Source organism: Uranotaenia lowii, chromosome 3 (assembly GCF_029784155.1).
Source record: "Uranotaenia lowii strain MFRU-FL chromosome 3, ASM2978415v1, whole genome shotgun sequence".
In the NCBI taxonomy this organism is placed as follows: Eukaryota; Metazoa; Arthropoda; class Insecta; order Diptera; family Culicidae; genus Uranotaenia; species Uranotaenia lowii.
The window spans coordinates 366,216,698-366,234,654 of NC_073693.1; the positions used below are offsets into that span (position 1 = coordinate 366,216,698).

Genomic DNA, 17,957 nt, shown 5'->3' on the forward strand with positions numbered 1-17,957 from the left:
AGGAGTGTAGGAGGGTGATGGACGAAGAGAATGCCGCGCGGGCGGCAGTAGTGCAAAGAGGCACCCGTCGAAATGTGGAAAATCACCGACAGCGGAAGAGGCAGCGAGTTCGACTTTTCCAGGAGAAAAAGCGCCGCCTGGAGGAGGAGGAGCTCGAGGAGCTGGAGCAGCTGCATCGTTCCCAAGAAACACGAAAGTTCTATCAGAAACTCAACGCATCCCGCAAAGGCTTCGTGCCGCAAGCCGAAATGTGCCGGGATAAGGACGGACAATCGTGAGGTGATCAAAAGGTGGAAGCAGCACTTCGATGAACACCTGAACGGCGCACATGCAGGAGATCAAGACGGTGGGGGAAGGTACATCGCCGGCGTAGCCAACGACGAAGAGGAGCCACTCCCAACGATGAGTGAAGTTAAGGAAGCCATTCGCCAGCTGAATAAAAACAAGTCAGCTGGGAAGGATGGCATCGCAGCTGAACTCATCAAAATGGGCCCGGACAGGTTGGCCGATTGCCTACACCGGTTGATAGTCCGGATCTGGGACATAGAACAGCTACCGGAGGAGTGGAAGGAGGGGGTAATATGCCCCATCTACAAGAAGGGCGACAAATTGGACTGTGAGAACTACCGAGCGATCACTGTCCTCAATGCCGCCTACAAAGTGTTGTCCCGAATCCTACTCCGCCGCCTCACGCCACAAGCAAACAGATTCGTGGGAAGTCATCAGGCCGGCTTCATGGAGGGACGGTCTACGACGGACCAGATATTCACATTACGGCAAATCCTCCAAAAATGCCGTGAACACCAAGTCCCTACGCATCATCTATTCATCGACTTCAAAGCCGCATACGACACGATCGACCGTAACGAGCTATGGAAAATCATGGACGAGAACGGCTTTTCCGGGAAGCTAATCAGACTGATCAAGGCGACGATGGATGGAACGCAGTGCTGTGTGCGGATTTCGGGTGAATTGTCGAGTTCATTCGAATCGCGCAGGGGACTTCGACAAGGTGATGGTCTATCCTGCATGATGTTCAACGTGGCGCTAGAAGGTGTTACTCGACGAGCGGTGGGCGAAATGCGGGGCACGATTTTCAACAGATCCAGTCAACTTATCTGCTTTGCCGATGACATTGATATAGTCGGCAGATCATCTGCGGCGGTGGAGGAGATCTACCGCAAACTGAAACGCGAAGCAGGAAGGATTGGGTTGATGATTAATACGTCCAAGACGAAGTATATGCTGGCCTGCGGATCCGAGACCGACCGAACCCGCTTGTCCAGTAATAACAAGGTCACGATCGACGGCGACGAGCTGGAGATAGTCGAAGACTTTGTCTATCTCGGCTCACTGGTGACCGCAGACAATGACACCAGCCGTGAGATCCGGAGGCGAATTATCAGCGGAAGTCGTGCCTACTATGGACTCCACAAGCAACTGCGGTCGAGAAGACTTAGCCCTCGCACGAAGTGTAACCTGTATATGACGCTTATTAGACCGGTTGTTCTCTACGGGCACGAGACATGGATATTGCTCGAGGAGGACCTGCGTACACTCGGAGTATTCGAGCGACGAGTGTTAAGAACCATCTTTGGCGGCGTACAGGAGAACGGAGTGTGGAGGCGAAGGATGAACCACGAGCTCGCGCGACTCTACGGCGAACCCAGTATCCAGAAGGTGGTTAAGGCTGGCCGGATACGCTGGGCGGGACATGTTGCGAGAATGCCGGACGACTGTCCTGCAAAACAGGTGTTCGCTACGAATCCGGTAGGAACAAGACGAGCGGGGGCGCAACGAGCAAGGTGGTTAGACCAAGTGGAGCGTGATCTGGCGAACGTGGGGTGCCCGAGAAATTGGAGAACGGTTGCTATGAACCGAGTGAATTTTAGGAATTATGTTCGTCAAGTTATGTCGTGAGACGGAATACTATGTAAATAAAAAAGTTCAAAGAATGACAAACAAGTTTGTAGAAGATTGTGAAGCGATACGAGTTGACTGTGAAGAGTTATCCGCGATTAAATTTGTGATTTTTTTCGCATTTCATTGATATCTTGTGAACATAACAAACTTGTTTCTGTTTGTCATTCTTTGAACTACAATTCCTGAAATTCTGAGCTTTCTAGCATACTGGAAACATATTTTAGAACATAAAGAGTGAAAGTATGTCGATTTTTCATACATTTTGCCGAAAATCTCCATACAAATTTCAAGTCCTTTGCGCCAGCTCGTGCTTCTTCCAAATGACCTGAAACTTTCAGAAAGTCATTTTTTCACCTAAATGCACCAATCTTGGGGGTGCCGCGTTGAAAAAAATGTTGTAAAAATCATCCCATACAAATTTGGGCCAGTCTAATATCCATAGGCTGCATTTCGCTCAACAAGACAAGATATGTCATCTTCTGATCTACTGACCGGCAGTCCGAATCTCTGATTATTCCTCCTTCCAGTAGGAGTAGAAAGAGGGAAATGGGGCTCCCATACAATTTTTCAGATAACTTAAGAAATGATTGAAAAAATTGAACTAGAAGCGGCATAGGATTGTATTTGTATACAAGTAATGTTACTCCAACGGTTAGAGACACCTCCCTTCTTTCAGTGGAGATATTCGAAGGGGAGAAGGAGTCATCCATACAATTTTGAAAATAACTCGAGAATTAATCGAGAAAATTGCACCTAATTTGCAATAGGAATGTACATGAAAAGAAAGTGGCATGTTGCGTTACTTTGGTACGAATTTTTTTCTATGATAGTTCGAGACCCTCCTTACATTAATTAGAAGGGGATGAGGGAGAAAGTAAATTGTTTAATATTAATTTGTAACCCTACTCGAAATTTGTTCAAAACAAGTTCCTATGTTGACTGACTGCTCAAAAATTATTTTTTGACAGAATTACCTGCTTTCATCAAATTCAGCCACCCTGCTGTTGATACGATTCGTTACGACGATTCTTAGCCATATCGTTTGATAAGGTAGCGGTCCAGTAAAAATGGCAACAAAATGGAATGGGGAAAGGCGGTCGAAAAGCTTTCTTATTTCTTTTTTTTTTTTTTCCTTCAATGAGAACTCTTAACAAACGATGCTTGCTTATCTCATTTGCAAGCTTGTCGGCGGCGCGGTTGGTTTGCGTGCCTGCCTATGCCTATGCTCTTCTCGCTTATACATGATACCCTCTGTGCCTGTCTCTGTTTGGCAGCAGCAGCTCTTTCGGAAGGTTTTAGTGGGAGCACAGCGCTTATCGCCAATTTCGGGGAGCTCGTGAGCATCATCAAGCCGGAAATTACCGCCGCCACACATGGAGAAACTGGTTCCCGCCGGCAATTATGCCGCAAGTCGTGTTTATTCTGAATTTGGTGTGGTGTGGTTCCTTTTCGTTGTTTACTTTGGCACTTAGAAGCAGGGCGGCAATCACTCCGACGCGGGATGATGAAATTCAATCGATTTTGAGTAATGAGATTACGAGCCCGATTATCGATTATGGGGAAAACAATTTGGAAAATCCGCTTATCTCAACTACAAAATTTGAGTTGTTACGGAATGCCACTATCTCTGGAAAAAAATTGCAAAAATGGAAGACCATTGATGCTTTGGTAAATAAACAATCGCTATTAGTTTAGTGTCACCATTTAAAAAACAAAATCATCCTCTCAAATGTTGGGTCGAAAAGTTGTTCCACGCTCGTGGTCTTCTTGATTTGCGTCCGCTGACTGTATTCGTTTGGAGGATTTTATTATCATCGCTAGACCGAAAGCATCAGCAAAACGGTAAAAGGCATCCATCCAGCAGCAGCAGCGGCAGCCGGGTTGAAAAGTCAAACTTTTGAATAATTCGAAAACAATAACAAAAAATGGCCATTACTTTTATAGCTGCTCGGCTTTCCACCGCCGATTTTAAGCGTTGAGATGAGTGCCACCAACACCGGTGTGCACCAAAAATTACGTGTCAAAAATTTTCATGTTTCAAGTTTATCAATTCTCCTTAAATCTGTTTCCTAAAAGTTTTATTTTTCTTTTTACATAAATTTTCAAATATTTTACTTTCAAAAAACTGTGGTTTTGAATTTACTTCAATTGATTTTTACCACTTGTATGGATTTCGCGAAAGAACTATTCAGGTGAAAGCTCAATAAGACAGATTTATGTCAGTGTTTAACGTTACATTTTTGATAGCACATTTTAATTTCGCGAACCTGTTTTGTCCAACAAAAATAATCCGCGACGTATCGGAACCGCAACACCGGTAAAACTTTCGTACCTTCACTTTAATGAAGGCCATGAAAAGTGATGAAAAATTTATAAACCATCATAGGATGATGTATCAAGCTACGACGAACGTGTGTCTGTGTACAGACAGAAGGACCGGAGAATGTGGCAGGAAAATCGTTCGCGTGATTATTTTTATTATTATTTATTTGGAAAAGACGAGTAAGGCTACGGAAAAAAAGCACGAGGAGAATGATGTGAAGAGTATTTAGTTAGCGCAGCAGCAAAGACATGATGATGAATGATGGAGATGGAACTCTGCAAAAGCCCCTCCTGATAACCCCAACCGATAGCCTCCGTTGATCTTCTGCCCTTTCGGAATTGGAGGAGCCAGCCAAAGTCGTCGCCGTCAGACACAAAAATGTAAACATAGCGCATAGATTGTAACGGATGATCACAAGTTGGTTTTATACAGTGTTGTTTTTGTTTTTTTCGTCAATGAGAGAAAAAGGGAGAGAGAAAGAGGCAAAGAGACTTGCTGATCTACTACCGTTTGCTGTTATCATTTGACGATCAACTTGTTGTGTAGTGCTATAAAATCACTATATATTTCTAGATTAATGAGATCTTTCTCACTCTCCTTCTGTGAAATAATAATCGAATGGAATTAATATTTTGAAAACGCTAAAAGAATCGTTAGCTTTTTTCGGACAAAATGTATTCAATGACCAAATTATGTAAAACAAGATAGCCCGTAGAAAATATAATCTAAACTCTAAACCAATAGAAAACATTTTATTGAACAAATACATAAATTTTAAAACTCATTAATAATAAATAATTAAATTCATTGAAGAGCAAATTAAGTTAAAACGGTTAATGAAATATGCAGAAAATAATTAACCTTAACAAAATCCGGAACTAACAAAATAAATTTTACCACAACACATAAATTAAAGGAATAACAAAAAACACAATTAAAATACAAAAAAAACTACATAAAATAATCAGCGAAATTATAAAAAAAATGTAACAAAATATAACTAAACACAATTAAAAAACAACCAGAGCAACCATAAAAACAAAATTAAATACAGAATAAAAAATTGAACAAATAAAACAAAGGCGAAAAACAAAACGAAATCCTACAAACACAAAAATATATCAATAAAATATATTATGTATCTTCATTAGGGTGGCAATGGACAATTTTAGAAATTTTATTATCGAATTTTGTAAAACGATCATATACATTAGACTGCTGCTAGCTTTGTACGGAAATTTCAAATTCTTAAATTTTTACACCTCCCATAGCTTTTTTGGTTGTTTTTGCTGCCAGAAAAAGCAATAAAAATTTTGTTATTCAGTTTTGAATTAGCGCCACGAGTTTTAATTTTGTATGAAAAATTTCCCCCATGAGGGTCCAAAAAACGTCAAGCAAAATCTTCTTCTCTTAACTCAAAATTTTAAATTCCTAATTAAATTTTAATGAACTATTAAAGTGAACCAAGAGTAACAATCTCCACTCAGAACTAAGGCCAAAACTTCGAAATCTTATCCCAGGTCCACAATTCTATTACTGTTTTAAAAAAAAAATCTCTCTTGTTGATAGACATTTAAAGACTGTGCTCTGAAAACGCTATGAAAAGTTATTCACAAAAGAAGTTGGGGCATAAATTTAGGGTACAGTCCATAGTCTTTAATATCGAATTTCAATAAGATTAGACTCATTAAGGTTGCCTGATTCCCAAATTTTCCAGGGTATTGTCCAGATTTAGGGTTGTTTGCAAACTTTGAAATCGAATGCCCGGATTTTGCAAGGTTTTTAGATAAAATAGCTCGGATATGCCTTGCCCTGATAAGTGCGGAAAATATCTGGTGAGCTTAGGTTTAAATCGTTTGCGATGTTCTGGTTTCAATTTTTTTTTATAAAAATCAAAATTTGTTGCCTCTAATCGGATTGTGGAATCTGGTTTGGTTCATCATAAGGACGAAATGCTGATTCGAATCCTTATTTTGCCTATAATTAGATTCATTTTCCATTTATGAAACCCATCATTCCAAAATATTTAAGAAAATGTTCAAAATAACTAACCATTTTTGAGATTTGGATTTGAAATTTTGAATCTTAATTCTCATGCAGAATTGAATCTATAATGCTGATATAGAATCGAAATATCAGAGTATCGTCATTCGGAATTTTCATTCAGATTCATTAGTTGAATTGCGAATAAATAATTGAAGAATGAAATCATATAAAAAATCAAAGATTCAGAATTCAAATAAGAGATTTCTGATTAAGGATCTGTTATAAAATGCCATTAGTGGTTCAAGATTTTTGCGAATTTTTGTTTGGAATTTAGGTTCAAAAATTGATTTAAAATCAGGAATTTTCATTCAGGTCCAAAACGCAGAATTCAGATTCGGAATTAAAATTCTAAATGGTCCAAAACAAAATACAAAACAGTTGAAAACCACTATTTTAAAATAAGAAATGAACTCATGTTGCGTTTTTTTTTTAAATCTTAATTTAAATTTAATTTTTTTCCACAGGATTTACAATAAAACATTGTTGAATCAAAGCAATAGAAAGATTCCTTTTAATTCAACCACGGTAAATGAAAAGTTCATATACCGGAATTTCGATAGCAACTTACAACCTTCTTCAGTGAGCGTTTTCGATTCGATCAAAAGGAATCTTTCGATTGCTTTGATTTAGCTGAATCGTTCAACCAAGTAGGCTCACAACACAACAGAATATATTGTTGATAAAATAACTTGAACTCAATTTTCAAGTTCAGGAAAATCCAGCTAGTAATGTATTTTATTGGTTTGTTGTTTCACATCATTAATTGAAGAAACTTCAAAAATTTAAACTAAAATCTGAATGTATCGAGTTTAAAAGAGTTGAAAATAAATCTGATTTGAACCCCAAACAAGTTTTTCTTACAAATGAAGCCCACAAGATCTCTCATATATTTTTACAGCTTCAAATAAAACCTAGCACTTTATTCGAAAGTATTGATTTTAAATGAATAAATATTAATGCGAAACTAAAACCCGAATAATAAGATACTTTTAGTATCAATTTTCAATTTTTTAAACTAGTCTTTATATAAATATTTCGCAAGCAAAAATGTTATAGGAAAAAATTAAATTTCTTCTTCAAGTTTAATTAGTATAAAATTCAGAAAAAAAAATTTAGTTAGGCTTCCGCTTTTCCACATCCGAATTGCCGGGCCTTACGCTTAACCCCTGCCATCAGATTTTGTACAGCCACCTTGTCCACCTTCTTCGCCGCAGAAAGCCAGTTTGCCTTGAACTGCTGCTCGTCCTTAGCAGTTTTTTTGATCTTCTTTAGGTTCCGCTTGACAATAGCCCAGTATTTCTCAATTGGGCGGAGCTTTGGCGTGTTGGGAGGGTCCTTGTCCTTGGGAACCACCTGCACGTTGTTGGCGGCGTACCACTCCATGGCCTTTTCACCGGAATGGCAAGATGCCAAATCCGGCCAAAACAGTACGGAACAACCTTGTTTCTTCAGGATAGGCAGCAGACGTTTATTCAAACACGCTTTCACGTAAATTTCTTGGTTGACAGTCCCAGAAGCTATGAAAATGCTGATTTTCAAGCCACAGGTATAGATGGCTTGCCAAACCAGATATTTCTTCGCGAACTTTGACAGTTTCATGTGCTTTAAAATATCTGCTACCTTTGCCCTTCCTTTTGCCGTATAAAACTCCTGTCCCGGAAGCTACTTGTAGTCGGCTTTGACGTAGGTTTCGTCGTCCATTACCACGCAGTCAAACTTCGTCATCATCGTCGTGTACAGCCTCCGGGATCGCGCTTTGGCCGTCGTATTTTGTTTATCATCGCGATTTGGAGTCACTACCTTCTTGTAAGTCGATAGTCCGGCTCGTTTTTTGGCTCGATGCACGGTTGTAGAACCCAGCTTATTTGTGGCATCTCGGAGAGAGAGGTTAGGGTTTCACTTGAAACTACCGGTAACTCTCTTTGTCGTCTCAGCGGTTCCGGTTTTCGATTTCCTCCCGATCCAGACTTCCTAGCTGTGGACAAACGTTTCCCAAACACTTTAAGTACATTTGTAACGGTTGATTTGGCAACTTTTAGCGATTTTGCCAGCTTTGCGTGCGAGTAGGTCGGATTTTCGCAATGCGCGAGCAAAATTTTGATACGCTGCTCTTCTTCCTTGGACGGCATTTTGACAACTGAAGAGTGAATTCCAAAATCAAAATAGGAGCAACATTCTACACACACACACACCTTCAAAATGAGGTTTTTTAAATACAAGATTGAAAGAAATACGTCAAGTTGATATTGACCAAATTTTGACCGTATCACCTCTTTAAGTGCATCTAATTCTTAGAATTGAAACTAAAATAACGTTCAGTCATTCTTCATCCATTGTGGTTATGATCTTCAATGCTTCATAAAATCAGCATTGAACAAATTCGAAGAATCCAGTTTTGCGAAAGGTGAAAAATTCAATCTTGTACATTCTTTTTTTTCTAATTATAGACACTTTACCACGTTTGTGACGTTCGTGATCTTCTACATTCTGTTTTTTGCTTTTTGTTTGAATATTCTACAAACTTATCGAATTTTGCATAAAATGCTTCAATTTTTGTGTATTCTCCTCTCAGGGGTTTCCAGAAATATAGATGGTAGGAGAGGGAGGAAAATTTTTGCGTTCGCTGTCTGAATATTGATCCCACTTCATTCGAAGCTAGTGTATAAACTTTTCGGCAGTTTTAACTTATAGATGAAGTCCGTTAACAATGAGGCCGGAATGAATATCAATTTTTTTTGTCGTAACAACCAACCCCCCCCCCCCCCGCCCCCTCACTTCGAAATTTTTCAAAAAATTCTAAAGAGAGAAATAGATGTAAATGTAGACTGTATATATTAATTTATTTCACGCAAATTTTTATCAAATTTGTCCCAATTTATTTAGGATTATTTTTTATTTATCCACCCCCCTCGTGATGTTTCAATTCCAATTGACAAAAGAAGAAGAAGAAGAAAAATTTGTTCCGGCCTCAATGAGATCTATACTGAAACTTAACATCAATTTCTGTTCTCTCCCTATTCCGCAGATTATTATGGAAAAGGCGAAAGCCTACATCAAGAACGAATTGCGTGGGGGCTCCTTGGCATCGCACCCGGAGCCCCCGCCAGCCAATCAACAACATCAGCATCAATCCCAGCAGCAGCATCATCAGCAACAACAACACCAATCAGTACCCCAGCATCAGCAGCATCAGTCCATTGGCGAAGATCAGATGTCGTCCAACATTTGCTACGTCTGTGGAGCCCGGGGAGCCCTGGATCAGTTCTATCTGCGGGTGCGGCCCAATCCGGAGCGTCCCAATGAACCGTACTTTCCGCTCCTGGAATCACACACTCCACCGACCGGAGTTACTCCGTGGACACCGGCCCAGGTAGGGGTACGGGCCTGCAATCTTTGCTTCACGACCTTCGCCCGCCAATGGGATTACCACGAGCAGGAAGGGAAGCCCGTTTCGCAGAGATTGTACTGGCTGAAACGCATGGATGGTAAAAACTACATCGGTGCGGAAATGTCCACCCAAGGCGAATACGCCGCACAGGTTCTCGGATTGAATCCGGAACAGGTACCACCCACATCCGGTACGCCCCAGTCGCAACAAATGAGTTCTTATGGTAGGATAGAAAGTCCCAATAGCATAGCAAGGTCACGATCACAACAAGATCATCCAGGTGCCGCTGCCCAGCAGCAACATTATCAAGTAACTAGAAATGATAGTCCAATAAGGTCCAACTCGCGGAACGAATCCCCGCAGGGCAAAACCGAACCATACCATCCGACCAAACGGTACATCGAAAACCACATCAACAACAGTGGCAGTTACAGCCAACAGGGATCGAGGCCTTCCAGTAGAAACGAAAAAAGTACCACACCGAGGCCTATGTCACGGGAAAATCCGTCTCCTGTGGCTACACCGAATGCGATTGCGCCACCTACCTCAGGGACGGTCCAATCGGCCACCGCCTCTCCCGTGCTAACCAGTCGATTCGATGGCATGAAGATGTCCTCGTTCGCGCATCACAAACTGAAAATTGGCAACTATGCTGCCCGCAACTGCCAACAACCCTGGGGCCACAAACGTCGACAACAAATCGTCCTCGTCCACCTCGTCGTCTTCGCACCATCGGACGATGGAGGAGGATGGGGCTCTCGATTTGCGAAATTCCGTCATGGGTGGATCTGTGGTGCCCGGGACCGGAACCGACATACTGGACCTATCGATGCCGGACAAGAACTCAGTGACCGAGGTATGCTACGTTTGCGGGGACGAGCAGCGGCGGGGGAGTCTGGTGGAAATTGCCACCGTGCGGCCAAAGGACGCCAAGGACCAAGAGAAGCCTTACTTTCCGATCTTCGACGAAACGCATGCCAGGTAATAATGGTTTTTTTTCTAAGAAATGAACAACCTGCTAATTGTTGGTTCTTTCCATTTTAGACCTGCGCGATCTAGGCCGATTGACCCGAAAGGCATGGTGCAAGCTTGCAAACCCTGCTATCAGTTCTTGATCAACCAATGGCAGACGTTTAACGTGAGTATTTATTTTATTTTCTTGAGAAATAATTATAAACGTTCAGTTTAAGATGAATTGTATGGTTGAAAAAACTAGGTACGACATAAAAATTTTAAACCAAGTATTTATTTAAGCAAGATCTTTAAAAGTTATTAAAAAAGCGCATACAGTATATAGTCAAACGAGTGAATAATTAAACTGTATCAAGCTGTTGAATAATCATTTATACGTTCGCCGCCAAGCGCAAATCGGATGAATATTCTGCCCTAGGTAATTTTTATTTTGTACCAGAATCGTGGATATTTGAACATAATTTGTATGATAACTAGTTTCGTTTAGTCACTGCATAGAAGTAATAATCCATCTAGAGATAATCATTCTTGCACCCTGGTAATTTTTCCGGTTGTGCTGAAAAAAAAGCGTTATGAACAAATTAATTAAGTACTTATTGCATTGTAGAACTTTGAGAAAAAGCACCGGAAAAGTTATCAGGATGCAAGAATGATTACCTCTACTCTAGCTGGATTTATATTTCTCTGCAGTGTATTAGAAGTTTCAAAAACAAAAACACTCTAGTCGATATTAAAACTCGGAAAAGTGCAGATTTGTACCTTCCACACCATACAGGTCGGAATCCGACAGATTATCGAGTCAAAAATTTATCCCACGAAAACTATCATTTTACTATTACTGAGTGTGAAAAAATAGTATGACCTAAATGGTTTTTTAAACGAAAGCATTGCAGAAAAATAATGTCCGCAGGTCAGATTTTAAATGCAGACGAAAGTGGACTTTACTTGAAAAGTCGTTACATAAACTATCGGCGCCAGGAAGAAATAGCTATACTGAAAGGGGGACGTTCAGGCCATTCAGTAACGCTGATGGTTTGTTAAGCTTCTGTTAATGATAATCAACGAAGAAAAGCGTCCAAAATACGTGGATGACTCGTAAATTCTTTAAGGATTTTTTTTATAGAAAACGCTAAGCTTCCAATACAAGCGTCTCATTATTATTGAACAACTGTTCATTTAAGATCTCCAAACTGTTGATGGCTCAATTTCAACATCTTTGTTGCTCTCTCGACTACTGCAATTTCGTCATGAAGTCAAGGAGCCCTCAGAAAAGGCAGCTTTTGTAGAATGTAGAATCAATGTTGGGGCAACGTTTAACTAGATGTTATTGAACAGTCTTTTTTGAAGTTAGAACTTAACAATACATCGAGAGATTCTTTTTTTCCCTTAACTATTTATTGGCTTTACCTCTAATTACATAACCGGCCGAGTGTTGTTTTTTTTTTTTTTTTTTTTTTAATTTTTTTATTGGCTTTACCTCTATAACATAACCGGCCAAGTGTTAATTACTCTTCTACTTACATGTCTATTTTACATTCAATTACAAAATTAGCTATCGTTTTATATAATTCAATGTCTTTCTTTTTTAGTATCAAATGAATATCGGGTGGAATTCCTTTTTTCATTAAAATTCGCCAAATAGGTCTACGAAGATTTTCAAATCTGCTGCATGCGAAGATAATGTGATCAGGATCTGCGATGGATTCGCCACAACTGCACGTCGCGTCCAATAGGATACCATTTCTAGTCAGATGAGCAGGGAGCCGTGAATGATTTGATATTAATTTGGAAAGGATTACAATTTGTCTGCGGTTGAGATCCAAGCTACTAAACCATGGTTGGAGCGAAACGTTAGAGATGATGCTGTGACAGAAACGTCCTTTAGTTCCTGCATTCCACTTTGCTTGCCATTTGTGCACTGTTGTACGCCGAATCGGAAACTGGATGTCGAATGATGTTAAAATATAATCTGCTGTACCACCATTGATTCACGCACTTTTCGCCTCTTGATCTGCCAACTCGTTCATTGGAATACCTCTGTGAGACGGAACCCATATCAGATGGATCTCGTGCCCCATTCTTTGTCCTTCAAGAATGGAAGCTTTTATATCGTACCAAGCAACGGGATATTTTTGATTGATGTTGATTTTTTGAAGGCTCGTGAGACAACTCAAACTATCGGTTAGAATAATATACTGAGCAACAGGAAGGCTTACGATCATTTTCGCAGCATGCCTGATTGCTAGAAGCTCTGCCATATAAACTGATGCTTTACTGTCGAGTTTGATCCCTTCTGCAGGCGCTCCAAAACTATTTACCACAGCATAACCTGTGCCGTGTATATCTTTCGACCCGTCAGTTGCCAAGATTTTCGCGTTGGCATACACTTCCAAGAGATAGTTTGAAACCAAATCAGCTGCCGATGAGTTCTGGTGTTCTGAACATAACCGTTTAACAGTGAGATCAATGGATATTATTGTTCTTACAACTTCACGGTTGACCATGTAGCATGGGAGATTATTTAGAGGCTGTTCAAGTGGAATAAATTCGTTAAGCATTCTTATGGCGCGGTGTATTCCCGTAGCCACTAAGCCACCTTCCAAGATCGGTCTGGAGTATTGACCATGCCAAGAAGAAAGTGACGCTCTTTTATTTACAAAACGCATGACAGCAAGTTCTCTTCTTTGTTGCAGCGGAATAATACCAGCCATCACTTCGAGTGAACCTGTGTGGGTGGTTTTTGTGGAGCCCAAACAGATTCGAATTCCTGCCCATTGTAGTCTATCCAAAACGATGGCTTCTTTTTGTGTTAACTCCGTCATAAATATGGAACCGTATTCCAATATTGATCTCACACATGACTTGAAAATAGCTAACATTGCTGCTGGATGTGCTCCCCATGACTGGCCCGATATGCTTCGTAGAAAGTTAAGATACGGAGCCGTACGTTTTTGTACCTCTCTAATATGACACGACCACGACAGATTTCGTGTGAGGTACATGCCGAGTAACCTCAGGGATCTGACGTATTCCAAAGTGCAACCGCCGATATTTATTTCTGGGGGATTATCGCATTGTTGTGTCGAGATCAGAAGGCACTTACATTTCGTGGGCGAAAGTTCTAACCCAAGGTCGAAAATATTTTCCACAACTATATCCACTGCCCTTTGGAGAGATTCGCAACTATGCTCCAGCGAGGTTCCTCTTACAGCAATTGTTGTGTCATCGGCGTAATTTACGGTTATCACATCAGGAGGGACACTGTTGATCAATCCACTGATCACAACATTAAAGCATAACGGACTTAGTGGAGATCCCTGAGGAAGGCCTTTCCACGTTGTCCTAGATATTGAATCTAATCCATTTGAAATGCACAAATTCCTTTCTTCAAAAAGATGGAAGATACTTCTTACTAGGCATTCAGGGACTGTTAATGAGCGTAATTCGCGGACCAGAACATTAATTTCCACGTTGTCGTAGGCGGCTTTGATATCGAGGCTACATATCACCACATGCTCTCTTCTTTTCAAAGCTAAAGAAGCTTCATTAATCAGGGGAAACAACGCATCCATTGTTCCTCGTCCTTTCCTAAAACCGTTGATAGCTGAAGGGAATAAGTTGTTGTTTTCGATGAAATGTTCTAGTCGATCTTTGATTATGAGTTCATACACTTTGCGAAAACATGAAGCTAACGCGATTGGGCGAACAGCAGAAGGAGAAATCGGATCATGACCACTTTTAGGAATCGGTACAATTTTAAAGGTTTTCCAGCTTTCCGGAATTCTTCCTGAAGCAAAAATTTGGCAATAGATTTTTCGCAACTGACTAAGCGCCGCCCATGGGAGATGATTTATGACGGAATATGGAACACCATCCAAACCAGGAGCCGAATCTTTACCGATTTTTAAAACTGCTTGAATATCCGATACTGAGAATGGTAAACCAGTTTGAGGGCAACACGAACATTGTAGAAAAGCCGGGGGTGGATTTTTGGCAGATGAGGGAGCCAACTTGTCCAAAACATCGTTGGCCAAATTGTCCGAAATTCTAAGGTTTTTTGATGGCTCTCCGCGCCCTTTGAATCTTCTAGCCATCCTCCATAAGGTTGTGAGGGACGTAGAACTATCACAACTATCACAAAAATGTTGCCAACTTTTCCTCTTCTTCTCGCGTACCAAATTTCTGAACCTTCGTTCTGTATTAGCGTACCCTTCGTAAGCTTCGGTTGACAGCTCTCGTTTCCAAGCGCGGAAAGCAACTCTGGTGGCTTTCTTCGCTTCTGTTAGCTCTTCGTCCCAATAGGGTTGCGGTATTCGGCGAGTGTGGTTCGAGTTTACTGATGGACAGGATCTGCGCAGTGCTTGCCAAATCAGCTCAAAGAAGACATCAAAGCTATCCGGTTCTCCATTTTCGACGAATGATTCCTCGAGGCTTCCGGTAAAACGTTCCCAGTCGATTTTCCGAACATTGATTCCAGAGTAGAATTTCATCGCGCATGTAGTACTCGAATGAAAAACTATCGGAAAATGATCGCTTCCATTTGGTGAATCCAAAACCTCCCAGTCGAAGCACAAACTAAGGCTCGAAGAAACCAGCGTGATATCAATTGCGCCCCACGACCGGTTTACATCAAACCTAGTTGGCTGACCATTGTTGAGAATGACGAGATGAGATGTTTCGATGGCTTGATGAAGACGGTCTCCACGTGTGTTTCCATGATCGCTTCCCCATAGGTGATGTTTTGCGTTAAAGTCTCCTCCAATGATGCACGGTTTCGGAACGGTTGATAAAAAATTATCAAACTGAGTCTGCGATATGTTGGCTTGCGGGTGTATGTACACAGATACAATAGTGATCAACCCGGAGATGTATTTGATCTGGCAGGCAACGGCTTGAATATCCGCTGACAGTGCAATAGGAAATGCTACGGGATTCAGTTCTGAACGAATCGCGATGGCTACGCCCATCGAGTTTCGTCTGTGATCTTTACGAAAAATGGTGTGCTGCGGTAGACTAAAGTTTGTGTGATTGTCGAGATGTGTTTCACTCAAAAGCGAAATATTGATATTGTGTGTATTTATGAGCTGGATTAAAGATGAGCGTTTACTATTTATCCCTCTACAATTCCATTGTAGACATTGCAGAGGAACGGTGGCTGTTAAAGTGCTCGGTGTGGTGTTTTTCATAATCTGAGATTAGCAAAATATCCTTTCATTTTATCACTTACAACATCCGAAATTCTCTCCAAAACCATTTGTTGAATTTTTTGTCGAGTTTCAACATCTTCCTCAGGAACTTCCAGAGCCTCTGCAACGATATCGATGACCTCAGTAGATTCAATCGTCGATCGGATCGAATCGCAAACCCCGTCAGAAATGTTAACTTCAAGTTGGGGAAGCTCATCGTCCGAATCGACATTATGACGACGTTTGCTGGAAGGATTAGACCCATTCTTGTCAACATTACTTGTTTGGCAAGCAACTGCCACGGTTGATTTTGTTGTTGGTTGGGAGATGATAGTTAGTGAGTTTGATGATTCATTTGAAGTTGTTCCACAAAACCAATCGACACGTCCTTGTGAAAAAGTGTCGCGCCGCTCTTTATCGGTTTTCTTTTTTTGAATTATTTTCGGACAAAGCTTGTGATCATTGGCCCGATGGGAGCCCAAACAGTTAACGCACTGGGGCTCACTATTTTCACATGCATGATCTTCGCCGCCCACTTGCTCCAAGCATTGGTTACAGCGTTTAGCACTCTTGCATCCTTTTTTATCATGTCCCAAGCGCCAGCAGTTACCACACTGGCGGACAGGATAAATGTACTGCTTAACAGAATAAAGCACTCTATTCAACTCGATGTGAGTAGGTAAACTCTGCCCAGCGAAAGTAAAAATCACCGTAAACAGGGCTTCCTCTTTATCATCAGCTAATTTTCTAAGCACACGACGAGCATGAACTATCTCCGGGTTATCAACTTGATTCGACTTGCGTTTATCGTACGCATTAGCAAACTTCAATTCTTCATCACAAATATCCGGCTCAATATAGGCTACCCCAAGGCACTCCACCAGCCGTTGGGGGATAAAAAAACGCACTTCATTTGAGGTACCGATGCCTGCTATTTCATTAGCAGCATCCCTCGATCGCATCAAAATTTTCATTTTGGTTTTAGAAACCGGCATAGCACGTATAAAATCGTCACCAAATTTCTTCACCAGACTTTTAGCAATCTTCGCAGCAGATATATTTCCGACATTTGTTTCAGCCATAACGAGATATGGCCCAGCATAATTTTCGTGATATTTCCGCACTCGAACTTCATTTTTCGATGACCTTGGTGTATCGTTGTGGGTCATTGCACCGCTCGACAATAGCGTGTGGAAGGAGAGAAGAAAAATAAATTAGATTTCGATTCAGCTCACACACACGATGTGCAACGTACCGTAGTTCAAACGAGACTCGGCCGAGTGTTGTTAAAATAAAAAAGGTTTTAAACATCTATGTTACATGTTACAATAAAATCGGCTATCACTTTATATAAACCAAAGTTGACAAACGTATGGTTCCGGATTTAGAAATTATCGAGAGATTCTTTGATTTCAACAGAGTTTATGATAAATTCAAATTTGCTATCGATAAATCATCGGAAACAGGAATATACTTTCTCACTTGAAATTCAAAACTGTGGTTATGAATTATCTTCAGATACTCCCGCTCCGCCTAAATCTGTTCCACTCTTCGAACGTTGCTCTCAAAGAATAAAAAAAAGGTGTAGTTCGTCTCAAAGTTACAAATACAAGGACTAGTTCTGAAGGACACGGAACGTGACTCGCGAGATTTCACTTCATCGAATGACTCCTAGACACTTCAGGTAGTAAATGTAAGTTCAAAGAAGCTCCGGTCAGCAGATCGGAGTGAAATGGCAAGTCACGTCACGTGACTCGCCGGATAAGACCTTCACACTGGGTCCTTTAGGCATCACTTTCTTTTTATCTCACAGAGAAATGTGTACTCTATGGAAAAGCCTTTAAAAGATTGCTCTGAAGGTGCAATGATTTGTGTAAAAAATGGAACGGCTTTTCCAACTTTCAATCTTTGAAAGTTGAACAAATGAAGAGTTATCGATAGATTGGATGAAAAGCCTTGTCTTGTGGATGACAGAAATCGATGTCAGAAGGACGCTATTACCTACTAATTCTAGTACATACTAGTACCAGTAATCGATGTTATATGTGTTCAAATACAAATTACTGGTATTAGTACGAGAGCCAGTGAAAATACAACTGATTTTTGTCTATTTCGTGCG

General features: G+C 40.9%; 1 protein-coding gene across 1 annotated transcript in view; it reads left to right on the forward strand.

Annotated features, from left to right (window-relative positions):
- The window catches only part of LOC129750911 (basic-leucine zipper transcription factor A), a 100,450-nt gene that overhangs the window by 48,782 nt on the left and 33,711 nt on the right, over positions 1-17,957 (forward strand). Inside the window, 3 exon segments of the mRNA XM_055746107.1 lie at positions 9,318-10,333; positions 10,335-10,661; positions 10,725-10,818. Coding sequence (XP_055602082.1) covers positions 9,324-10,333; positions 10,335-10,661; positions 10,725-10,818 — 1,431 coding nt within the window. The 5' untranslated portion in view covers positions 9,318-9,323.